Raw genomic sequence first — 26,887 nt, 5'->3', positions numbered from 1 at the left:
GCGGTGAACCTCTTCAAAACGGCTCTGCCACAGCAAACCAATCTCCTGTCCGTGGCTTTGACAGTAAGCGACTGAAAGAGATAGAAAACGCCGCTTTGCAAACCACCCTAACGTCACGAATGGAATCGGAGTCGAGGACGGACGCCGTGAGGCCGATTGAGCATCTGCCCGCCGAGGAAGAGCAGCTGAACGGCTTGCGCTTGAGCCACTGCACGCTCGGCTCAGACGCCGATGCGGAAGAAACGCTGTCGGCTAGAAATGTGGAGACGGTGCGCGTCGACCAGGAGAGGACCCTGACGGACCATTTGAACAAACGACTGCTGTCGTCTTTCCTGGAGAAGCTGAACAAAAATGACTTAGCGCTTCCCGGTGTGGAGCGGCTTGACTGCGCCGTAGCTGACGAAGACTCGAACAGGGCCGCAGAAGAGTGGTGACTCACCCGGACGCCTGTCTGCGCACAAGTGGCCTCGTGGTTCACCCAAGAACTTTGTGCTATGCTTCAAAGCTCACATCCTATGAATCAGCTACACCGGCAACCATTGCATTGCTTTACGTTTTAATTTCTACACTGACAAAAGTTGAGTAGTGACTTAAAGTTCAAATGTTATGCTATCGTTTTAATCAGGACGGTTGTAAATTCTCATTTGCTACACAATTTCCCCATTTGTTTCATGTGTAGGTTTTCAGCCATTGAGCAATATACGTTTTAAAGAAGTACACTCTCCCAACTTGAGTTAAAGGTTTTGAGCAATATTCAAAATAAACCATTGAAGTACCACAGTGAACAGTTTGTTGTTGAATATTGTTTCAGGAGGAAAACTGCACGAGTTAAAGTGCAGCCGCACAGTGTGACCATCCATCCATCCATCCATCATCTACCGCTTATCCGGGGCCGGGTCGCGGGGGCAACAGCTTTAGCAGGGAAACCCAGACTTCCCTCTCCCTAGCTACTTCTTCCAGCTCTCTCCGGGGGATCCCGAGACGTTCCCAGGCCAGCTGGGTGACATAGTCTCTCCAGCGTGTCCTGGGTCTTCCTCGGGGTCTCCTCCCGGTGGGACATGCCCGGAACACCTCACCAGGGAGGCGCTCAGGGGGGCAACCGAATCAGATGCCCAAGCCACCTCATCTGGCTCCTCTCGATGTGGAGGAGAAGCGGCTTGACTCTGAGCCCCTCCCGGATGACCGAGCTTCTCACCTTATCTCTAAGGGAGAGCCCGGACACCCTGCGGAGAAAACTCATTTCGGCCGCTTGTAACCGGGATCTCGTTCTTTCGGTCACGACCCATAGCTCGTGACCATAGATGAGGGTTGGAACGTAGATCGACCGGTAAATTGAGAGCTTCGCCCTTTGGCTCAGCTCCTTCTTCACCACGACAGACCGATACAACGTCTGCATCACAGCAGACGCTGCACCGATCCGCCTGTCGATCTCCCGCTCCCTCCTGCCCCCACTCGTGAACAAGACCCCAAGATACTTGAACTCCTCCACTTGGGGCAAGATCTCCTCCCCGACCCGGAGGGGACACTCCACCCTTTTCCGACTGAGGACCATGGTTTCAGATTTGGAGGTGCTGATCTTCATCCCAACCGCTTCACACTCGGCTGCGAACCGCTCCAGTGAGAGTTGGAGAGACCCGTTTGAAGGAGCCAACAGCACCACATCATCTGCAAAAAGCAGGGATACAATACTGAGGCCCCCAAAACGGATCCCCTCAACGCTTCGGCTGCGCCTAGAAATTCTGTCCATAAAGGTTATGAACAGAATCGGCGACAAAGGGCAGCCTTGGCGGAGTCCTACCCCCACTGGAAACGATTCCGACTTACTGCCGGCAATGCGAACCAAACTCTGACATCGGTGGTATAGTGACCGAACAGCCCGTATCAGGGGGTTCGGTACCCCATACCCACGAAGGACCCCCCACAGAACTCCCCGGGGGACACGGTCAAACGCCTTCTCCAAGTCCACAAAACACATGTAGACTGGTTGGGCGAATTCCCACATACCCTCGAGGACCCTGCTAAGGGTGTAGAGCTGGTCCACTGTTCCACGGCCGGGACGAAAACCACACTGCTCCTCCTCAATCTGAGGCTCGACTTCCTGACGGACCCTCCTCTCCAGCACCCCTGAATAGACAGTGTGACCACATAAAGATTTTAAACTGATGTGTGAACTTTTTTTTTTTACATGTTAGGGATTACATGTACCACTTTTGAACATCTGCATTATTCAACATCAATCTTTTTTTGTCCTGTCATCAGGATGATCAGGCCATTTAACCTGCCAGGGTCTACATTGGGTCAGTGAAGGAACTGAAACATTATTGGAACAAGAAGTTGATTTAAAACATAATTCAAGAGATACTGTAATTCTTTGAGGGAATTTTAGTAGATAAATTCTGCAGGGCAGCACAAAATGAGTCCTAAAACAAGAAAACAAATACAGAATGTTTGTGATTTAAAAAATGTTTATTGGTAGACAGTGGGCTTAGTTTTACATTTGGTGGATGTTGTTTTCATCCCATTTGTGTGGCCTTATTCAAGGTACACGCTGTCGTTCTCTTCACAATGTGCCATAGAAAAAAGTTAAGCTTGTGTAAATTAATTTGAGCCCCATGAAACAATACAAATACTACAAATGGAAGATATTTTCTAGGGCCCTTCTGTTATGGACCCACAGAATTGTCATTACATTTCTCCACTTAGTGCTCTTGATAAAATGATTTAATTACAATCAATGTCCTCTATGGTGGCCGGCAGGGGCGAGCATGCTGCTCACGGCCGAACGCTAGAAAATCAAAATGCCGGGGAAAAGAGATGCAAACCAAAAACACTGAAAGGAAGAAATGCAAACAAGCAAACACCACAAGAACAGGATTGATGCAAAAAAAAACAAACATTGTGGAAAACACAAAAAGGCAAGAAAGAAATGCTGTAATCACAGCAAGTAAGTTGAAGCAAACATCACAAAGCACCACACAAATGGTAGACAAACACACAAAAATGAAACGTGGGGTCCAAAACAAATCAGCTCAAAAACGATTAAAAAAAAACAAATATTGCAAGTTCACAACACAAAAATTTGTTATGTGTTGTGTTTATTGTTTAACTTTATGTTAACTGTTTTGTTAAGCGCTTTGTTACAGCTGCCGCTGTTGTGCAAGCGCTATATAAATCAGCATGTATTGTAAATGGATGTTCACGAGGCCAAGAGGGGGCACCACCGGACCAGTCCTGTGAGGCCAGATCATCCCCATTTTCTTTGTTGAGTTTGCATGTTCTCTCCGTGCTTGTGTGGGTGTTCCCCGGGTACTCCGGTTTCCTCCCACATTCCAAAAACATGAATTCCAGGTTAATGGAACACTCAAAATTGTCCCGAGGTGTGACTGAGTGCGAATGGTTGTTCGTCTATGTGTGCCCTGCGATTGGCTGGCTGTTCGGAAAATGGATGGATTGAATGGGTTATTTGCTTTTGTTTTTTGGTTTGTTATGTCTGTTTTCACGTTTTCACTGTCATTGCAGCACTTCTTTCATTGTGGTTTTTTTTTCATCTATGTGTTCGTTTTTTTTTTGTTTGTATCAATCCTGTGCTTGTAATCTTTGGCAGTTTGCAGCATTTCTTACTTGCAGTGTTTTTGTTTTGCAGTTGTTGTGTGTGTTTTTTAGTTTGCATGTGTATGTTTCTTTTTTTGTTTGGATCCTTAGTTGTTTGGTTGCAACATCCCTGTGTTTGCAGCATTTGGCCGTTTGCAGCTCATTTGCCCCTGTCATCCAGCGTAGGCCTGGGCTCACGGTTCAAGTTTCTCTCCTCTTATGTGGAGTTCTTCCCATGTTTTTTTTTCAGGTACTCGAGCTTTTTCCCACATTTCCAAAACATGCTTGTTAATGAAATACTTTATAGGTGTGAATGTGAGTGTTAATGGTTGTTGTCTAGTTGTGGGCTGTGGTTGACTGGCGCCCAGCCTAGGGTGGACCCAACCTCTTGTCCAAATCAGCTGAGCTCACGCATGACCTTAATTGAGGACAAGCGTCAAGCACTACATAAAATGGATGGTGGCTAGTGAAAAACAATGTTGAAGACACTATTCCAGTTTTAGAACTATTTTGTAATCTGATTAATAAATTAGGGCACTCAGTGAGTGTGTCAATATTTGTCATATTTTACAACTCCTGTAAATATCCTCCCCCTCCAAGCGTTGGGAAAAATGTGCTAATTCCGGCAATAATGTGATGTAAAAATTCCCCACACATTAATCTCAATTTAAATAAATGGGTTCCATGTTTACACACTGCATTTACCTGCGTTGCCCAAGGACACACAAGACATGAGTGTGTACGGAGCCCCTAAGGGGACATGGAAGGAAAAAAAAAACTTTGCGAGATCTCGCAAAGTATTCCAAAGTATTGCGAGATCTCGCAATCTTTATTTATTTATTTTTAATGCTCGTTGGCGTGCTTCCGGGTCATCGTACGTGTAACCGAAAACAACAATTATGGAGCGTGTTCAACCGTTCGTGAGTTTAATAGAATTTTACTTTGAAATTGGCTTGGAATACAAAGCCATTAAATCTGTTCTTGATGTTAAGTACGGTTTCCAAATAAGCGAAAGACATTTGAAGGGGAGTGCTGAACCAAAGACGACTATTTCGTCGGAAAACGTTCAATGACTTGGGAGTCCTGGTTGACTTCATTCGCAACCAATTGCAGCATTCCGGACAACTACACGGTTACAGGTGGATGGATGTACAGTAAGTGCAGAGAATATGGACTTCTTGTCAGGAAAGAGGTCGTTCGTCTGGTCCTGAAAGAGTTGGATCCGAGAGGAGTGTCGTTAAGGCAAGCAAGACGTCTGAGACGGCGAAACTACTTATCCAAAGGGCCCAAATTTTATATGGCACATGGACTCCTATGACAAACTGAAGCCATTTGGAATTTGTATCAGTGGGGCTATTGATGGTTTTTCAAGGAAAATAATGTGGCTCAATGCCTACATAACAAGTAGTGACCCGAAGTTGAATGGAGGTTACTACGTCGAAGTTGTGCACCGTTTGGGGGGTTGTCCTCGAATCGTTCGAGCTGATCTTGGGACTGAAAATGGTCACGTTAAAGGCTTCCAGCGTTTCCTGGTGCCAATACCGCCAGGCAGCACTCTTGACAGTTACTTGGATGGAGCCAGCACCGCCAATCAAAGAATTGAATATTGGTGGCGGTTTCTTCGCAGCCAGTGCATGGAGTTCTGGTTATCCCTCTTCACAGACCTCAGAGACAATGGCTTCTTTGATGGTGGATTTCTGGACAAAAACATCCTACAATTTTGTTGCATGGGACTTATTCAGGTGAGTTCATACATTCTGATAGACTCATTAATTAAATGTGTATTTTTGTATGTGAGAGTGAGTTGATGGGAAAGTGGACAGGAACACGAAAGAAGGAAAGAAGATAATGGTGTGTTATCACAGGGTGAAGGAATAGTGGGGAGTGGTGAGATGTGGTACACATGAGAGGGGAGGAGTGAGACAAAAAAAAGCAGCTTCATGTTAAAATTTCTTGCTCATAAAAGCTGATATGACTGTGCAACTCTTATTTAATCTGTCTGTATATTATTTTCATCAGGATGAGTTGGATGGTTTGGAACAGCCATCTCATCAGGCCCTCAAAGAACATGAATGTCCCCAGTGGTCGGCCCAACGTGATGTATACGTTACCTGAACTTTATGGTACAAGGGACTTCCTCTCCCCAGTTGACAATGAAGAAGTTCAACTGTGCAAAAGCCAGTGTGTCTTTCGTTTGACCATGCCTTGTGATCCGGATGTATTTGCATTGTGTGCTTTTTTAATGGCCCAGTCCGATCTAATGCCACCAAAAGATCCATTTCAGGCTGTGAACTTGTATTTACACCTCAGAGAGGCCCTCACCACTACTCTTTAAGATAAGAAAACCTTTATTAGTCTCGCAATGGAGAAATTCCCAATTCACAGCAGCAAAGTTATGAAAGGAAGAATATAAAATATACAAAATATAGGAGCTGCTGGAAAGGCAGCCACTCTCGCGGCGCCATTTTGAAGTCAAAATAACACAACACATAGGACAGACAGCCGTGCAATCTTCACCAATTTTCTGCATACACTGTTGTCTGAAGCAGTTACAGATGAAAGAGGAGAGGATCAAAGTGTCCTTTCACCAGTGGATCAGAGACGTCATGCTGAAAATGTGCACACGTCGGCTACAAGCTAAGTTTTGAAAGCAAACACGAAGCTGTAGCGTCCATTGAGGAAAAGAGATTAGTTCACTTCTCCTGTCCCACGTAAATTAGAAGGATTATGTTTTCAGGGTTCAGAGACATGTAACTGTTGGTGAAAGTAGTTTTCCTTTCGAACACCAATCATATTAGAATGGTATTTATATTCTATTATTCTATATTCAAATGTAAATATAAATTACAGCCATCTATGTTTTGCTTGGTGTTTGGACCAAACTATATAATGGCTCCTCAACTGGTGTGAGAAGTAACATTTATTGAAGCCTGAATTTGACCATTGTCATTTCTTTTATCACTTCACCTTCAATGGATAATTGAAACACTTTTGATGACGAATAATATATAACCATCACAATTAAAAGCATTTTTTATCTGCTGTTTTTCTACCTGTATAAGGACAACATATTTGATCTACAATATAAAATGTTTGTTTGTCAAAGCATTATTGGTGTAAATAAACATTCTTTCTTGGTTGCTGACTTTATCGACAAATACTTAACCAACGTGGATGCTGAAGAGTATTCCTGCATAATTGTACATCATCCCAATTGAATTTTCACCTGCCTGTAAATGATGACTATGTAATTGTCACTCCTCACTTTCTTCAGCAGGTGGTTTCTTGTGTTTAAAAAACTGTTAAGAATGATTTGGAACACATTTTATTCACATTGACAAATTCTTACAAACCTCAATCTCAAAATTGTGAGTCTTTTCAGCAGAAACATTTTTAAGTCTTGCCATTCTCTCATCATGGTTTTGGAGCACACTTGGAGATCCACCCAGTACACCTTTTTTCTTCGATCTTATTTTGTCTCTCAATCTTTGGAAGCCTTTAACGTGACCATTTTCAGTCCCAAGATCAGCTCGAACGATTCGAGGACAACCCCCCAAACGGTGCACAACTTCGACGTAGTAACCTCCAATCAACTTCGGGTCACTACTTGTTATGTAGGCATTGAGCCACATTATTTTCCTTGAAAAACCATCAATAGCCCCATTGATACAAATTCCAAATGGCTTCAGTTTGTCATAGGAGTCCATGTGCCATATAAAATGTGGGCCCTTTGGATAAGTAGTTTCGCCGTCTCAGACGTCTTGCTTGCCTTAACGACACTCCTCTCGGATCCAACTCTTTCAGGACCAGACGAACGACCTCTTTCCTGACAAGAAGTCCATATTCTCTACACTTACTGTACATCCATCCACCTGTAACCGTGTAGTTGTCCGGAATGCTGCAATTGGTTGCGAATGAAGTCAACCAGGACTCCCAAGTCATTGAACGTTTTCCGACGAAATAGTCGTCTTTGGTTCAGCACTCCCCTTCAAATGTCTTTCGCTTATTTGGAAACCGTACTTAACATCAAGAACAGATTTAATGGCTTTGTATTTCAAGCCAATTTCAAAGTAAAATTCTATTAAACTCACGAACGGTTGAACACGCTCCATAATTGTTGTTTTCGGTTACACGTACGATGACCCGGAAGCACGCCAACGAGCATTAAAAATAAATAAATAAAGATTGCGAGATCTCGCAATACTTTGGAATACTTTGCGAGATCTCGCAAAGTTTTTTTTTCCCTTCCATGTCCCCTTAGGGGCTCCGTACACACTCATGTCTTGTGTGTCCTTGGGCAACGCAGGTAAATGCAGTGTGTAAACATGGAACCCATTTATTTAAGTTGAGATTAATGTGTGGGGAATTTTTACATCACATTATTGCCGGAATTAGCACATTTTTCCCAACGCTTGGAGGGGGAGGATATTTACAGGAGTTGTAAAATATGACAAATATTGACACACTCACTGAGTGCCCTAATTTATTAATCAGATTACAAAATAGTTCTAAAACTGGAATAGTGTCTTCAACATTGTTTTTCACTAGCCACCATCCATTTTATGTAGTGCTTGACGCTTGTCCTCAATTAAGGTCATGCGTGAGCTCAGCTGATTTGGACAAGAGGTTGGGTCCACCCTAGGCTGGGCGCCAGTCAACCACAGCCCACAACTAGACAACAACCATTAACACTCACATTCACACCTATAAAGTATTTCATTAACAAGCATGTTTTGGAAATGTGGGAAAAAGCTCGAGTACCTGAAAAAAAAACATGGGAAGAACTCCACATAAGAGGAGAGAAACTTGAACCGTGAGCCCAGGCCTACGCTGGATGACAGGGGCAAATGAGCTGCAAACGGCCAAATGCTGCAAACACAGGGATGTTGCAACCAAACAACTAAGGATCCAAACAAAAAAAGAAACATACACATGCAAACTAAAAAACACACACAACAACTGCAAAACAAAAACACTGCAAGTAAGAAATGCTGCAAACTGCCAAAGATTACAAGCACAGGATTGATACAAACAAAAAAAAACGAACACATAGATGAAAAAAAACCACAATGAAAGAAAGAAGTGCTGCAATGACAGTGAAAACGTGAAAGCAGACATAACAAACCAAAAAACAAAAGCAAATAACCCATTCAATCCATCCATTTTCCGAACAGCCAGCCAATCGCAGGGCACACATAGACGAACAACCATTCGCACTCAGTCACACCTCGGGACAATTTTGAGTGTTCCATTAACCTGGAATTCATGTTTTTGGAATGTGGTTTTTTTTTTTTCTTCCTTCCATGTCCCCTCAGGGGCTCCGTACTTTAAAAGAACCAGCACTGTAAACAAAGAATCTTAAAAAAGAACTCTTAACATGTATCGGGAGCCAGTGAGGGGATGCAAGAGTAGGAGTTATGCTCCCTCTTGAGAGTACCTGTCAAGAGGAGAGCATCAGCATTTTGGACTAACTGGAGACGCTTCCTGGAGGACTAGCTGACCCTAAGATGAAAGAAGCTAGATTTAACAACTGCACCAGTTTGCCAGTCCAATGTAAAAGTCACTGTCCAGTTTAAGACCCAAGTGCAAGACTGTTCGCTTTAGATCAGGAGCCAGGGCGCCCAGGTCAGCAGGATGGGACTAAACACCATCACTTCTGTTTTCATTGAAATTGAAGAAATTCAGTGCCATCCAGGTCTTGATTTCCTCTAAATAGGACAAAAGTGGCCTCAATGAGAAAGTGTCTTTTTTGCTGTGCGGGACATAGATCTGACAGTCATTTGCATAGCAGTGGAAGGAAATACCATATTTCCCGTGGACTCGGATATCTATCTATCTATCACTGTATCAAAGAATTATTTAAGGTTGTTTTTATTGAGAACAGTTATTCTGGAGAAATAATTTGTTTTAACTAAAATGAGAGCTTCTTTGTATTTCAGCAAGCTATTGCATCATGCCTAATGGACGAGCTCAAATTTAGTCACATACAATTTGCACTCAAGCTTCCCACATAATTGTAGCAATGTGCGGGTTTCATCTGGAAAGCACATAGTAGGCCTCTCAGGACGAGGTTTAAGTCTTAAGGGTGCCAGGGAGTCGAGGGCATTTAACAAAACAGCATTGAAATAGTTTGGGAGATTATCCATCCAACCAATATGAGACGGAAAGGAAGCAATTGCCAGAGGCAGTAACTCAGAGAGCGCAGTATTGGTTGAAGAACTAATATTGTGGCTGCTATAGCTTTGATTGTCACCAGGACCATGGCAATGAGCCAAGACTTCACATTTTATAATAGTCAAAGATAGCAGTTACCATGACATTTGAGCTGGCGAACGCTCAGGTTAGTACCAAATGTAAAGTACCGGTATTACCAATTTTTGTGTCACTTCGTTTATTTGTGTAGAACCAGAAGAATCAGTTGTTGTCTGAAACCCCACGATAGGTGGTTCAGACCGGAAATTTATACGAATATGAAAGTCACCCATAATTAGTATAAATTCAGAAAATTCATCTAAAAACCCACATAAACATTGTCCACGAGACAATGTGCAATTCTGATTGCTGAATGCAGCAAACAACTTTTCAACATTACTGAAATACAGCATGGAATAAGACAAAGTATGTGCTTGTCTTATTGTGGCCACAAGAAACTGGACACTGCCCAGCAGCTGCATCCCTCTGCAAAACTTCATTTTCAGATACTGTGAAGGGCAGAAAGGCCAAACTTGGCTCAAAAACTCCACACACATTCCTGATCATTCTTCACCTCTTAAGATTCATTTGGCTTGATCATCACCAACATTCTTGTAGCATTTTGTCAGACAAATAATGGACACGTTTCAAATTTGGCAATTTGTATTGACTGTTATCTGAGTAGACTACAAGAGAATATTCAATTTGGTTTTGTTATTATATGAGACATAAGTTTCATTCATCCCTCTTCAAAAAGGACAATCAATTTTACCCTTTAAAACTTTGTAGAGGGGTTTTACGTGTTTCTGCCCAATAGGAATACAGTATTGTCATATAATAATTGTGACGATTAAAGATTACTTTTTCGTTTTTTTGCCATTACAGTCTACATAAATTGGGGCCAATTGGGTGCAGTGACAAACCAGATGAAGCAGTAGCAATAGCTGTGTTGCGCATTAGACATGTATATGAGTGGTCACCAATGGTGCTGTTCGAGTTATGGTGAATTTCCATTACATTTACTGGAAAGTTAATGACAACCTGATTGGTACGTCTGAGTCGAAAGAAAACTGGCAGGAAGAAGAAGGCGGTGAGCAGAGAGTGGATGCTTTGTCTGAGGCACGTGTGGATAAATTGGAATCCAAAGCAATAAGCTTCAGGCGAAACTCCCAAAACGTGGGCAGCTGACAGAACTGGCACAGAGGAAGACAGGCACCACTGACATACCGTGACCACCTGTGAAGAAGTCAGCAGTGCTGGCATCCTGTGGCTGCTTCTTCAGGGCCAGATAGAGTCTGATGGCCACGGACAGCAAAGACTGCGGTATCATGAAAGCAAAGACTGCATAGCCGGCCACGACAAAGGTTTGTGTGGATGGCTCGCTGGCTGACTGATCCTCGACCATTCTTTGGGATAAAGAAATCTCAGTATATACCATATTGACTTGTGGACCTGTTCCTCTTTTGCTGGTACTTTCAACGCTGCATCCCTACCATTTAAACACTTTGGCAGAATGTCATGAAACATCTGTCATCACCATTCATTCATTTTCAGAACCCCTTTATCCTCACGAGGGTCGCGGGGGAGGGTGGGGGGGGGGGGTGCTGGAGCCTATTGTTAATTTCGCTTTACATTTGTGATGACTTTTGGTGAAATAAATATTTGCTTGCTCATCGTTTGTGGAGTCTGCTCTGTCATCCAGCCATTTTACCAACCGTTACAGAATTTGACTGAACAAGAATTTGGTCAATAGATACTTTATTAATCCCTTGAGGGAAATTAAGATCTGCAGGAGAAAGAAGATTAGTCCAGCGACCAGCTATACAGTATGTTCTTTGAATAAAAACCTCTGTTTACACTCGCACAATCGACTTAATAGTGTGAACGTTTTCTATTTCTTGTGCCTGGTTTTCATCATTTTGTTGCAGCTCCATCATAGGGACGCACTGTTGTTTTGTTTTCAAGCCCTGAAAAAGGAAAAAAAATAATTACTTAAAAACTACCCACCTGCCAATTTATCCATGCATCCATCCATGATTGTGGCAGTAGTTATACCGCATTGGCCCGAATATAAGACGGTGTTTTTTGCATTGAAATAAGACTGAAAAATTGGGGGTCGTCTTATATTCGGGTCTAGACATTATACCCATTCACACCGCTAGATGGCGCCAGATATCATTGAAGCGAATGCTGAAGAAAATAATAGAAGAGACAACTGAAAATGGAGAAATGTAGCGACAATCTGGAGAAATGTGGGTCGAAGATCGGCCAGGTTAACCGGCAGCTGAGGAGAAGTTATGATGTAATTTACATTTCAAAAACCAGAAGCCATTCATTTACGAATGTGATTGCACTTAAGTTTACATATTTAAATGTTCAGATATTAATTAGCAAAATAACATGCTTTTTCTCTCAAATATATTATAATCATTTGTTTCAGATGTACTGTAAGTATTTTCTGTATAAAAATTAATTGCTGTTCAAAAAGTATTTTTTCAAACTTGAGTCTTGAAAAAGAGGGGATCGTCTTATAATTAGGGCCGTCTTATATTCGGGCCAATACGGTAATTATCTTTCGAACATCATCACTTACCCCGCACTGTGAGTGGAAGACTGTTTGCTTCTTACCCAAGTCCCACCATAACAAACCCTCTTGAACATCAGCTCTCTTCATTGGTCCTGCACGTTGGGAGAAATGTGCTCATTCACAATAATGTGATGTAAAAATTCACCATAAAACTGGATTTAGCTTCCATAAACGGGGACCATATTTACACTCACTTTTGCCCAGAGACATGAGTGACAGAAGTCTGATGTGTGTGACCAAGCAAATGTTACAAATAATCACATCGTCTTTAAACTGTATGCTTACCCGTAGCGTAGCTCATGAGGAGCCCAACTATGACAACCGAGCTTGTTGCCAGGGCACCAAAGTAGAGGTAAGAGATGGAGTACAAGTTATGCAGGCCCCTAGATTTTGGAAAATACAGCCATAAATATCTTTGCTTTCAGGATGTCTTAGACGCACTGACATTGCAAGAAAAACTTCATGACAAAAAAACATAATTGTCGAGGATCACTGACTGTGGGTTGTCGGGTTGAGGTGGGGCTGAGGTGTCGTGTTGAGGCTGAGTGATGTTTGCAGGTTCACACTCAGCTGCATAATTAGGCAGCACGCCCATGGTCCTTGAACTGGGCGGGTAAAGAGTGGAACCAACAGCCAGCCACAGAGAGACACAGTATCCGGCTGCTATTCCTAGGAGTGTCCCCTGAAATGTCAAAATGAGCATTTGTACCTTTCGAATCAGAGTTTGTCTAATTTGAAATTCAACAAAAACATTTTGTGGAAAGTATGATTTTGACACGTTATAAATGATTCTTTGGGGTCTGACAAAGGAGGACACTTTTCAGTCTGCTCCCCAACCCTCCCTGCCCTTATCTTTTCTGCTTGCTGACTAATGCTACGTTTATACCGAATGCATTCTTCACGCAGGTTTGATTGATGTTTTTTGCTGCGCTCATAGGTGCTTGAGTCACATGACATAAGACGATAATTTAAATAGGTGCACTTATCAGCAGTAAGGAGAGAGAGAATGGAGCTAGGTAGCCACATTTTTTTTTTGTTGACGGCTTCGCTTCACTGTGCAATGCCATCATATTTCCAGCAGCTCCTATATTTTGTTGTTGTACTTCTTCCTTTCATAACTTTGCTGCTGTGAATTAGGAATTTCTCCATTGCAAGACTGATAAAGGTTTTCTTATCTTATCCTGTGCTACGCTCCATGTGCCATACAATATACACGAATCCACCCAGAATGTGTGTAACCATGAAAGCCACTGTTTTATTCAATCAACTCAGTGTACTTCTATTGTCTAGCTGTCATAATGACGAGCGGTGCGTCTGACATGTACTGTATCGTAGTGGACTCTTTCTCTCAGAAGTGACAAGGCTGTTTGGAGTCACTACAATGTGAGGGATCAGTTCTGCACGCGCATGCGCACGCGCACACGCACACGCACACGCACACGCACACGCACACACACACACACACACACGCACATATATATCCTTATCAGTTGAACTATAGTGTCGAAATAAAAGTCCTAAAAGGTGAACGATTGTGCAAATATTTTCTGAACCTCCTTAATATTGTACAAAAACCTCACCAGTCTATTTGAGGCAGGAAAAAACATCCCCAAAATGAATACACCTAGTAATGGACCACTGACCACAGCCATGACTGTGAAGGACCCCTGAGGAGAGAGCACAATCACTGTGGACAAAACGTTGAAGTGAACATGTGAAATTTGAGACAAATAGTCTCAGGTTTCCGCTTTAAATCTCTCATAACTGAGAGCAATCTCGTAACACTGTGATTGTTCAATATGATAATAAAATAAAATAAAATGAAATCAAATAAGAGTGACTCAATTTGCAATATGGACGGATATATACATTTCAATGCAAATAACAACAGAAGACAACAAAAGTGCATATCGGTAAACAAAAATGAAAAAAGCAATTCTCTCAAATTCTGCCGTTGCTCATGTGCTAATTCTTTACACAGTGGAAATCAATGGAGTGTTGCTTCACTTTTCATAGGTACTCCTACCCGCTATGATAGGTGAATTTTCACGAAGAGGTTGACTTTTTTTAATTGTTATTTCTGGGGGATTTACGCCTCTATTAAGCCATTACGACCCCTCCTCCACTCCAACAAAAACACACACACACACACACACACACACACACACACACACACACACACACACACACACACACACAAAACACATTTCCCACTCTTCTAAACACTTGTTACTCTATAAACATTTTAACTGGTGTGGGGGTGTGCTCTGCTAAATAAATAAATAACTGTTTGTCTGTCTCACTCTGCGGCCCGGACCGCTGACATAAAACATTATCTGTACAGTTAATCAAGGTTAAAAACTTTAATGAAGAGTCTGGAACAAAACGAAAAAATATTTTGGAATTACAATGAGCAGGAAGTCAACCAGCACCACAGAATGGATTGTGTCGAATTTGGAGGGTGAAGATGCTATGCCCAAAATTGTTTACTTGATTATTATTTTTTTTCTTACCTGAAGAACTCCCCAGTCCAGGAATGATGCTAAAACGGCTACGATTATACAAGCAACTCCATACAGGAAGGCTTGAAAAGGAAAAAAAAGAAAGAAAGAAGCCTCATTATTTTGGCCTTACTGAATGGCCTTCGAGCAGTCTGCTAGGCTCACTCGGCCTATGCATCATCAGCCTTGTACATTTTCAACAAATATGTTACTTGATAAATCGTAAATGAATGAATGATGCGTCATATTCAACCTTACACAGTCCTTTGGAAATAAAGATCTGTTTCTTCTGGCTCATGTGGTGCAGGTATTGTTGAAAGAGGTCCTCCATCGTTACTGCAGCCATTGCATTGATACTTGTGGAAACTGTGCTGCATAGGAGACGTTGTAGAGAAGGGAAAGTCTTTCTACATTTCATTCTTTTCTTTTTTTTTTATCATTACTGATAAAGTTGAAGGGCATTTCTGAGCAGAATTACTCTGAACCGGTTGAGGTGGACTGCTGCGTTCGACCAGTAATTCCCAACCAGTTTATATCCTGCATATATTTGCTCCTCTTTGAATGAAATGAAAATTACTAATAGTGTCAGGCAGTACAATGACATGCTCTTCCATCAGATGTCAGAAGCTCAAATCAATCTGTTTATCCACCTTTTTTAAATACTTGTTGCTAATTACGTGTTGTATCACTAACAGAGTTGTTTTACTTATGACTTAGTCCTCCTTCTCTGTAAACATAAGGCTGCATCTGTTTGCTTCAAACTCGTCCTATCCAGTCTAGTATGTTGTGCCCAGCACCAAGTAAGGTTTGCTGACTTCAGTATTGAGGTCACAGTTCTCTGCCAGGATGTTTTTGGTCTCACTGGTTTCCTCTCTCCAAGCTGGGGTCCATCTGAAAGCTACTTTAGATGACAATTCTGGTAGATTCTGAGAACACGTTTGAGCCATCATGGGCACAGATGTTTAATTTCTAGTAACATCATTTTTAAAAAAGTTTTTTTTGGGCGGGGGGGGGGGGCTGAACATAAAATCTCTTAACTGGCTGACATTTTCAGGTGTGACTTTGTCAAAATTTGGTCTCCAAATTAAGAGTTGTTATCCCCGCATTTGACCATCTACCTGGTGGGCCAGGTGACTCGCTGCGGTAGAGCCTTCAAAGCCACGGAAGCACACAAGCCTCCACCCGCGACATGGGGAAATGTTTGTTTTTCTCTGTAGCTAGTAGTTGTGTATGTGTTTTACTTGTTGTCAATCTTTTGATGATACCTTCAGTTCATGTTCTGCAGTGGTGGCCTCAGTGGCCATTCATTTGCAGATATATTGACAAAATCATGCTTTAAATTACGAAAACAATGCATAATCTCCTTTTATATCAAATTTTTCATAAATGATATGAGATTCTTTTCAATACCTCAGAGTGCCGCTGTATGCACAGGCCAGAAAAAGACCCGGAAAGCCATTATAGTTCTTGAATATATCCAGCACAAAGTAGGGCATATACTGCATTATAAAAACAAGAAGAGAGAAAAAGTGTTCATGTCATGTAACTAACGTTTACTGTATTTTCACAGTATGGAGTGACTTCAAACAACCTGAAGCACTTGGTAACCACCAAGGAACCACTTAATGACATATGTCTATTTGTCTTTCCATCACACTTTACTGTCAATTTAACAGGGCCAGAAAGAAAAATCAATGCTATGACCAAGAGCACAGCGAAAAGCAGCATTCAACTTACAAGATCGGGGGAAGACACTTTGCCAGACTTCAGTGGATCACACTTGCTATAATAGGCAAACATGACGATGCCGCAGACAACTGCGCTTCCCACAATTAGGCACAAACCTACTTGGTTGACAAATATTGCCCTGCAAGAAAAGGTCATTATGCATTTGTATTCTGATCAGAATCTGGTTAGAAGCCCACAAAGTTCTCCGTACTGTATAAACAGCACAGTCTAAATAAATGGGCCTAAACCAAATGGAATTTTATTCAGATCCACAGGGGTGGAATATTTCTTTTGGCAATCCGATCTAAAATACATTTCCTCCATCTAAACGGTCAATTGAAACATTATCAGGCTGCGCCCTATCTGCAAATGCACTGTCCTGGCATCAAGTGATGTCATTGTTGACCAATTTGAAGGCTTCCAAACACGACATGCAGAAATTGTCAACAACAAAGAGCTTGTTTTTCATTCTCAAAGAACTAAGAATTATCACACACAGAGAGAAGGAGAACAAGGAGTATTGAGCTATGATTGAAAAAGTCCAGGAAAAATTCTGCAAAGCCAGGATAAATTGCCATGGGATACCCCTTTGGTGTTGTATTCTGTTTATTTTCAATGTTTCCTGCTGAAGGTGGCCCAACCAGTAATTATTTTTGGCGCAAGTACTTTTTCTACACAGGGCCAGGTCGCTTTGAACACCCCCCCCCCCCCCCCACCTCCCACGTTTAAAAACTGCATTTTATGTGGACTTGGGTTATTGTCTGATATTTACGTTTGTTTGATTATCTTTAACAATGAAATAGGAAAAATATGCAACTACTGAGAAGAAATCATTTCTCATAGTACTGCATGTCTGTCTTCTTTATACAAACACAAACATAAATCCTGTGATTACAAGATAGAAATGCGCATATCACATCTCTGTAAACCTTGCGTGTGTGTGGGGGGGGGGGGGGTGGGGGGGTTGGATTGGTACAATGAAACAGTATGAATCAATGTTAAGAAAATATTGTGCTGAACATGTGATTTTTTTTTAAGGACTGAGAAAAAGTAAGCTTGTTATTTTCCACAACGTGCACCACAATTGCTTTAATCTTACATATGAGGTACTTAATATCTCAGATACTTCACACACTTGTGTCTGCTTTTTGTAACATTGCTCCCATTAACACTGCTGGTTAACAAATGGATGATTGAGTCTGCAAATGGTTGGAATTAGCATCGGAATTAACGGAACGACTCACCACTGGGCCTCCCTCTCGGTTCTGCAGGAGATGTAGCGTTGGACTTGAGCTTGGTTTATTCCATACATGGATAGCCACAAAAGTGAAGCTCCAAAAGTCAAGCTCCAGAAGGTGTAACGTCGTCGTGGGTCAAAGTCAAAACTGTACAAACATCCAAAGATAGTCCCTTCAACTGCAATTATTTCAAGTTGTACAGCCCCGTGTAAAATACCACATCTACAATTACCCAACTGATCTTTTGCTTTGTACTGATTAATGCGAAGGGCTAGCAGGTTGATACAGATTTTTCTTTTACTGTTTATTGTATATGTTAAATTGCTCCATGTACAGCACTTTGTATACAACGATGGCTGTTCGAAAGTGCTCTATAAATACAATTGAGTTGAGTTGAGAAAATAACAAGCTTGCTCAAATAAGCTTGAGCTGTTATCATTAATAACTAATGATATTCATTTATGTGAAGACGAGGATCATGTTAATGATTTATCATTAATTTGCAAACAGGGAAATATCAGATGCAACCCATTATTTTCTTGAATCTTTGCCAGTGTTTACATTTTCAAATCATCACTGCAACAACATTCTGAGAAAAGAATCTCCCATCACTGGTGGGCTATTCACGTAGTCCTTGTCGGTTAACTGTTGTCCGCGTGTACCACGTTGGTGACTTCATCTTGAGTGATTACAAAAACACCTAAACAACAATTAAGCAATATCATGTGTGAAAAAGCGATGTTCTACTCACTGAGCTCTTTGAAACCGATTCAGTTCCTGGTTCGGTCAAGTAAAAGCAGATGTTTGCAAATGCCTCATTTTTGATTCAACATAAGAGATAATCAGTCCGTAGTCCTTTATAAAGATTAAGGACTACAGGAATCAGAGAATGTATGCCTGAGAGGCTGAAATCAGAACATTTGGGCAATTCTAAGTTAAAAAAAAAAGACCCCAAAATATTATTCAATAATTTACATAATTGTTGATTGACGTGATAATCAATTAGTTGTCGATTAATCGATAAATATTTGCACCTGTGAAATTTAGACTTATTTTTCAGTTTTCAACGTATTAGTTCTTTTGAAAGGATAAATGATGCACCTGCACAAGTGGCACGTGTTCTATTTCCCAAATCTGAAACGAAACCAGAAAAAGCGATGATGTCGAGCCGTAGAATAACTCGATCCTGCATTGCTCATCCAAATTGCTTTTCGCAGCAGCAGTTGCCGTGGGTCTGAGCAAAAGATCAGCTGGCTCTATTACATACAAAGGAACACTCTTTGACGAATGAGGTTGTTCTCACGTACTCGTCAAAATTAAGCCGCGATCCATTGTTGGCAATTTCCAGCACTGCCGCGGGACCACCCACCAGAACTGTACCGTGGATATAAATTGCCACAAAGCCTGAAAACATGACAACAATCTGGAAAACATCTGTCCAGATCACGGCTTTTATGCCTCCCTGCAACAGACCAATTATACAGGAGATACTTAGACACATCGGGATATCTGGAGACGTGTAATGAGTCACTACATGAGTGCAGTATTTCTCAACCTTTAGTGGGCATTGATGGGAATGACTAGATTAGTGGACATGCTTCATGACTTTACCAGAGTTGTGTACAGTGTGCAGATGATTCCGGAAGAGAACAGAGACAGCCACATATTGAGCCCAGTTGCTGTGAAGGAAAATACAGAGGAGGAACGTTAGGTGGAAGCCACTAATTGATTACGGTCACTCAAACAGATGAAACTCATGTCATTTTAAGTTGCTAGTTTGTTGGGTTTATTTATTTATTTATTTGACCTACAACAAAGTTCTTTGGTGTTAACCAGATCAACTGTCTTTTCAAAGTATGAATAGCAAAATTCCGTGAAACGGTTTGGAGTCATGTGAGCAGGTCATCTCACCCACCTTGGTTGAGGATCAATGCTGGTGCATAAATGACCACCCCCGTGTACAGCAGCTTGACAAAGCAAATAAACAATACAGAAACACAGCAAGACAAAATTTATTATTTGATATATTCTATTCCACTGTATTTTTATGGTCTGATCATTTTCTACTTTTCTTCAGTGAAAGTTAAACCTTTAGTGTTGATATGACTTCAGTGAATATTAATTTTGTACGACTAAGACATCCTTTTTTTCCCAGTCTAACAAACCGCAGTACTGAAATACTACACTCAGAATCAGATATTACCTGTTCTCATGATAACTTCTTAGTTTAATAGTTTGGGTTTTTTTTAAATCACTGAAGGGATTTCAGGGAAACTTCAGGGAAATCACTGAAGACTTACAGCTCCGCTTGCTGAAAAAAAACTGCTTTTCTGCAAATTTGTTAATTCAACCACCAATTGTTTGAGCTAATTAGACTAATAAAGGTTTTCTTATCTTATCTTAATTCAAGACAATTTCTACTTTTTTTTATGTTGGACTAATTATCCAGCATCATGAATATGCTACTGTCAATATTTGTGCATGGTATGATGTGTAACTTTTAATTTGCTGGGAGGTAAACAAGTTTTGAACATCACTGAAGTACGGCAAGGAATAAGATCAGGTGTGTGCTTGTCTTACTGTCGCCACAAGAAACTGGACGCTTCCCAGCAGCTGCATCCCTCTGCCAAACCTCATCTTCAGATACTGTGACGGGCAGACAGGCCACACTTATAACATTCCTGATACATCTTCACTTCATATTCATTTGGTTTGATCATCACCAATAGTCTTTTCAACATTTTGCCAGACAAATACTTGACACACAGTTAGACTAGAATTGGTCTCCCTTGAGGCACTTTGTAGTTCAAATTTGGCACAAGACAATAACACTGGTCAACAAATGTTTTAATTACAGTATTTCTTTTTTTTTTTAACAGAGAAACTTTCCAAAGTGAAAACTTACCAAAGTGATTATTTTTTTCACTGATCCCAAATCTGCAATTGTTTTTTAAAATAGCAATAATTAAAATAATCATAATATGCAATAGCACCTAATATGTAAAACAGCAGTACATTTCGCAATATTTATTCATTACCGTAAGGGTTAGGTTCAACAACAGGTGATTTTTTTTTTTTTTTTGAGCCATCAAAGCAAGAACTTACAATGTGAGGTAAAATCCGCATTGCCTGTATAGGTCAAATTTAAAAACAAAAATTGCAAAAACCCGATGAGCTACCAAATAAATTTCTGAAATCAGTGTCAAATATATGTTTAGGTACTGTTGGGGGACTCTTCCTCCGCGTGTTCGTTAATTTCGGACGATGAGGATATTAGTTATCCAAATACAGGCTGGAGCCGATGAACAGTAACTTCGAAGGTTTTATTTGCAGAATATTCCGGGCACCCGAGGTTTACAGACAATGACTGCGGATCACGAGTGCGAAGGTGTAAGAGATTCACAACACATTTACATCGTCAGAGGGGCGGTACCGAAACTTATGACGTGGCATCGGACTCTGTTTCTCCTAAACTAATCATCTTGTATCAACTGGTGCTTTTCAAAGGTCTGCGTGTCTCCGCATTGTCTCCACCAAGGAAGTACTTATATCATCAAGTTATTGATGATTCAATCAAGTGATTGATGATTCAAGGGTGCAAAGGTCTACTTGCAAGCATGAGGAGAGGAGGCAGGGTGTGTGTGTTCCCATGCTGACATGGGATAGTTGTACAGCATGTTCAAACATGGGGGGAATACACACCTCAATACATATCGAGCCATCTGTGATTAAGATTTTATATCAAGACAAAAATACGTTATTTAATCTATTAATGTCAACAACAGCTTTGCTCGGATCGATTAAGTTTCGATACTTGGGCATCTTATGGCCGCCTTTCTTCATTGTGTTTGTTCTGTTGCAATTCAGCGGGAAAGAATTGTGCTGTGTTTGGCAACCAAAGCTTTCACGCACACTGCAAATACATTTCTGGGTTTTAAAGGACATAGAGACACATCCACACAGGTATCAGTCTGGCAGCTGTGAGGTCGTGGTCGCTTACTCGCGAGAAGTGAAGCCACTGGCAGTATTATTATACGTTGCCACTAAGGGCTAAGCGTACCTAACTTGGATACGTTGATTTCCCTATGGCATTTTCATATTATTTTCTGTCTCTACAGCAAAGATTCCTGAGTGTGTGGCGCACAGTTGTACCATAAATTCTGTGAGAAACGCAAAATGAACATTTAATCGATAAAAATACAATTATAAATGTCCACTTATTAGTTGAGTGCTACTCGAAGATTCAACTGCATCATGTTGTCAGAAACCAGAAACAATGAAATAAATACAAAGCCCATCAGGATAAAATTCGTTGCGAAATGGAAACCTAACTTCGGTAAATTTTGATTAACGACACTGAGATAATATAGTCTGAATGGTCAATGCAATGGCAAAGAGTGGGGTTTGTTCTTTGAGAGTTTCTCATTACTCCATACAGGGATCCAAGCGTAAAACAGCGACTGACAACAGTGTTTTCAGCAACAAAATGACAGATGTTGTCAGGGTGTGGGCAATAGTGGCCTATACCTGGATTACATCCAACAAGGACCATGTTGTGAAAGGGTTTGCGATTTACCTTTCTCGACCAAAAGCAAGCGCTTAGAGCTGAAGGGTCACTCTGACATGTGTCAGCCATGCTTATCACAAGTTAGCCTAGTTGCCGGGGCTTGACCTACAGGTATGTCTTGATGAATCCTTGTGGGATTTATTGTGGAACAATTACTCAAGCACCCTGATCCGGCTACTTGGCCTGAAAAGTGCTCACGTGCATGTCGTCACTCATGTGAAAGTCAAGCATGACGCGATATGACCTCTGGCAAGAGCAAAAGTACGATGCTGAGAGCTGTTGTTTTGATTCTCATTTCTTCAGATGTCTGTTGCGCAAAAATGACAATTTTATTTTTAAGCTTTATACTCTGTGAGCTGAGCTAGAGCAGTACTGTAATGTAATGTAATGTAATATAAACAATGTGCCACACGTTTTTTGTTTTACGCTGTTACAGTCAACACCAATTGAGGCCAAAATGGAGCAGAGACTAACCATATTCAGAAAAAAACCGAAAACGTTGCACATCAGACAGACTTGTTTATAACAACAACAATAATAATGATAATCATCCGTCCATCCATCCATTTTTGAATCTGCTTATCCTCACAAGGGTCGCAGGCGTGCTCGAGCCCAGCTGTCTTTGTGCAGTAGCCTGGGTACACCCCAAACTGGCTGCCAGCCAGTCGCAGGGCACACATGGGCAAACAACCATTCAGGCTCACAATCACGCCTGGGGACAATTTAGAGTGTGCCATTAACCTGCCATGCACGTTTTTGGAACGTTGGGAGAAAACCAGAGTACCCGGAGAAACTCCACGCAGGCACCCCAAATAATACTAAGAATGTACTGCTCAAAATAATAAAGGGAATACTTAAATGGCACAATGTAAATCCAAGTGTTCCATTAATTTTTTTGAGCAGTTTACATTTAATTTGCTTTGCACTGTTCAAAGTACGGACACAAAAACGGGGCACGGTACAGAATTAGGATATGAAAAGGTATAAAATCACATTTAATTTGTGACACTGAAAAAGCTCCGTTTCTTCACTTTGGGTGCTACGCAAGGTTTACTCAATTAAATGTCATTCATAGAGAAGTCAATTCCAACCTGATTGATGCTTGTGATGCCAAGTCGAAAGAAAACTGGCAGGAACAAGTAAGCAGTCAGCAGAGAGTTGATACTTTGTCCAAGGCACATGTAGAGAAATTTGAATCCAAAGCGATAAGCTTCAGACGGAACTCCCAAAACCTGGACAGCTGACATAAAGCTGGCACAGAGGGAGAGCCCGACGGGTACTGCTGACATTCCGCGACCGCCTGTGAAGAAGTCATCGGTGCTGGCATCCTGTGGCTGCTTCTTCAGGGCCTGATAGAGTCCTATGGCCATGGAGAGCAGGAGCATTCCAGCAAAGACTGCATAGTCGGCGACGGCAAAGGTCTGTGTGGACGGCTCGCTGGTTGACTGATCCTCCATCGTTCTATGGGACAAAGGACTCTCACCTTAGAACCTAAAGTGGCGTGTGGACTTGTCTCCTTCCACTTTTGCTCCTACCTTTAACATTGTATCAGGGATATTAATGATCGGCATTTACATAAGTTTCACCGCCCAGAGCAGGGGTGTCAAACACATGGCCCGCAGGCCAGAACCGGCCCGTCAGGTTGTCTAACCAATGGGATTGTTCTGCCTTTCAGACACGTGTGAGTCATTTACAAAATACAGACGCTTAATTTAGAAGTGTATGGACTTTTGTTGGGACATGCATATTCTGTAGCTGAGAAGGGCGAGCACACAGATAGGAATGCCTGAGAGAGATAAATGATCACTTCCAATCCATGTTTGTTGTCAGAAATTTTGTGTAACACCTGGAATTATTCAAAGTTGAATATGTAAAGTTACTTGGCGCATGTTTAATAAAATGCTTTAGTGTACAAGCTCATTTGATGCATTCTTATTGTTGGAGATGGTTAGCTAATTGTTTTTGCAGACTAATGCTTACGTATCATGTTAGGTTGATTGTTTTTAGTTATCACACATTAGCATATTATTATTGATCAATTGATTATGCTTGCAATGAAGAACGCTTATGCCTGCAATCATTAATTGATTATGCCTGCAATGAAGAACGCTTGTGCTTTTAATAAAGATAGAATGCTTTTAATCATTCTATACTCACATTTATAATCAAGAATGCTCAGTGCACTGTGTGGCAGTTTAGGGACGCAACCACCTTTCCAAGGATGTGGTTGGGAAGCGATAAGTATTCAGACTAAACAGGAGCAACGTCGGACATGGACGGAACTGTCAACACCAGCTGCAACTTGGGTGTTTTTGTAATGATTGCACACATGTACGTAATTTTCACTCACATAGTCAAACAAGTTCAGTGTCTTCAACAGCCCTCATCCTTTAGGTTGGACACACCCATGTATTAGATTCTCAATAAATGAGAGGGCAAGCGGGGAGATCCTTGGGTGACATGCAGAGAACTGAAACCAACACTTCTCCTCGTTCCCCCCTGGTACCAGAATTGAGTCTCCTGTCTCCTCCTTGTGTTTTATATCTAAGTGTCAAATTCATAAACCTGGCGTGTCATATTTCATTGATTGTGTTTTCGCTAAAAATATGCAAGCTTTTAATGGCAAGCTACTGTCGGGTGACAATTAATGTTTTTATTTTGCACTTACCGTGAACATGTCATATGTCATTATTAGACATCCATAGTAGATTTGTTTGCCTACATTTTTTAGTTTCACACTTTCAATCTGCCTATGTCAAGACTTCGTTAAAGCTGCAACTATGAGAATGTCTTGCATCGCCTATTCAGTGTAGGTGCGGTTTCCACTAAGCACCAATTTTCTCGGAAAGACCAGACTGTGATGTAACACATTTACTGCAATTATTATTATTCAAACTATTTTTGTAAATATTTTTAGCATCTGGATATTGCTAAATATCTGTCTACAGCTTCAGTTCAAAAGAGTTTGGTTTGATGCAACCCCTTTGTTTTTTTTCCCCGTGAACCACTAAAGCTTTTAAAAAATATTTTTGATATATACACTCGGCGACAAGTGCACACCCATTCAGAAGTTCCCGCTTTCATTTGTATGTTGTTATGAGTCATTGAGGTTGTCAAGATTTCTTATATGGTGGACCGGCCCAGATAAAACAGTGGTGAATGAGGCCCCTGAAATAAAATGAGTTCGACAACCCCGTCCTAGAGTGAATTTGACTGTTCATCTATTCATTCATATATATATATATATATATATAAATTATTATTATGACATTGATATATATATATCAATCAATCAATCAATCAATCAATATAACAATAATAAGCGAATGTATGATAACTAAAGATAATCAACCTATCAATTATTAACTGTTAAAATGTTTGAAAGGTTACTGTTTCAGGCAAATTGCACCAAAAGTCAGTGACATTGAAACAGAAGTGTAACACGCTCCAAAAAAATTGCTCCATCTAATCCTGATTCCTATTGAGCTACAGACTCCAGGGCCAATAATTTTTTTTCTATATCATCGTATACTTTGATAGGCTCCCATGTAAGAAATGTAAAATAAATAAATCAAAGATCATTCCAAAGACTCACCGTTCGTGGGTGACAGATAATGGGGTCTGTCATTTGGAATGCGTGATAGTCTGAACAGCAGCTCTTCTGAAGCAGGCACAAATATGTCGATGTACTTTAGGTGTGCTCTCAATGTTTGCACTGTACTGTACTACTACTCGAAGGAGAGAGGCTGATTAACTCCTTGTATAACCAAGCTGAGGATGGAGCGACTTCGATAATTTTGTGGCTCGCCCATAACACCATAAAACAAATGCGAAACCCACAGTATCGCAACACATGCTATTGCTGAATGTGTCAACAAGCGCAGAATATTCAGAAATGACATTGAAATTTTTAAATGATATACAGTATGGTACATGAAAAAGCTCATTCGTCTGTGTAATAATAATAATGCATCAGATTTATACAGCGCTTTTCGATAACATACTCAAAGGGCACACAATTCGTACACATTATTCGTGCACTCGCATATTCACGTTCTGGTGATTGAAAGCTACCAGTACATATGTAGCCACAGAGGTAGGCTGACAGAAGCGCTGCTAGTGTGCGACTACGGCCCTTCCAACCGCCGCCAAACATTCACCGCGCACTGTATACTGGTCTGAGCGGCACTGGAGCTGAAGTGTCTTGCCCAAGGACACAACAACAAATGACTCTGACAGAGCAGGAATCAAACAGCGGACCGTTTGATAATCAAATTGACCCACCCTCTCCCTTAGTCACTGCAACCTTGCCCTGGCAATGTTTCATCAAAAAAAAAAAAAAAGTCTGTGCATGATTAACATAAATGAATTCACAGTATTACAGTATTTAGTTTTCTGGTCTGTTGGTTCGTTCTCACCAAGTGACTTATTATGCCTTCCATCCATCCATTTTCCACCGCTTATCTGCGGTCGGGTTGCGGGG

General features: G+C 41.2%; 1 protein-coding gene and 1 pseudogene across 3 annotated transcripts; one reads left to right on the top strand and one right to left on the bottom strand.

Annotated features, from left to right (window-relative positions):
- The first annotated feature begins 4,454 nt into the window (after positions 1–4,454).
- On the top strand, positions 4,455–6,741 carry LOC147202176 (uncharacterized; annotated as a pseudogene). The gene is made up of 2 exons (XR_015101489.1): positions 4,455–5,333; positions 5,611–6,741. The product of XR_015101489.1 is annotated as an uncharacterized LOC147202176 (transcript).
- Positions 6,742–11,545: 4,804 nt separating this feature from the next.
- slc5a5 (solute carrier family 5 member 5) lies at positions 11,546–26,119 on the bottom strand. 2 transcript variants are annotated; one of them, XM_086115518.1, is made up of 16 exons: positions 26,000–26,119; positions 23,496–23,865; positions 20,418–20,483; positions 19,753–19,804; positions 19,449–19,516; positions 19,145–19,299; positions 17,844–17,984; positions 16,609–16,738; positions 16,282–16,370; positions 15,130–15,242; positions 14,884–14,954; positions 13,951–14,037; positions 12,868–13,052; positions 12,656–12,753; positions 12,377–12,462; positions 11,546–11,750 (listed from the first exon to the last, which is right to left on the bottom strand). In XM_086115518.1, exons 2-16 carry the CDS (start codon positions 23,859–23,861, stop codon positions 11,637–11,639), a joined length of 1,821 nt encoding a protein of 606 aa, XP_085971644.1. In that variant the 5' UTR covers positions 23,862–23,865; positions 26,000–26,119; the 3' UTR covers positions 11,546–11,636. The 2 variants fall into 2 exon arrangements, with proteins under 2 accessions (XP_085971644.1, XP_085971645.1); XM_086115519.1 differs by lacking the exon at positions 26,000–26,119 and having other exon boundaries at positions 23,496–23,900.
- Between the last annotated feature and the right edge of the window lie 768 nt (positions 26,120–26,887).

Source organism: Hippocampus guttulatus, chromosome 7, assembly GCF_054856545.1.
Source record: "Hippocampus guttulatus isolate MCC_2025c chromosome 7, RoL_Hgut_1.0, whole genome shotgun sequence".
NCBI lineage: Eukaryota > Metazoa > Chordata > Actinopteri > Syngnathiformes > Syngnathidae > Hippocampus > Hippocampus guttulatus.
The sequence above is the reverse complement of the archived record's forward strand: the minus strand, read 5'-3'. Positions and strand labels throughout refer to the sequence as shown.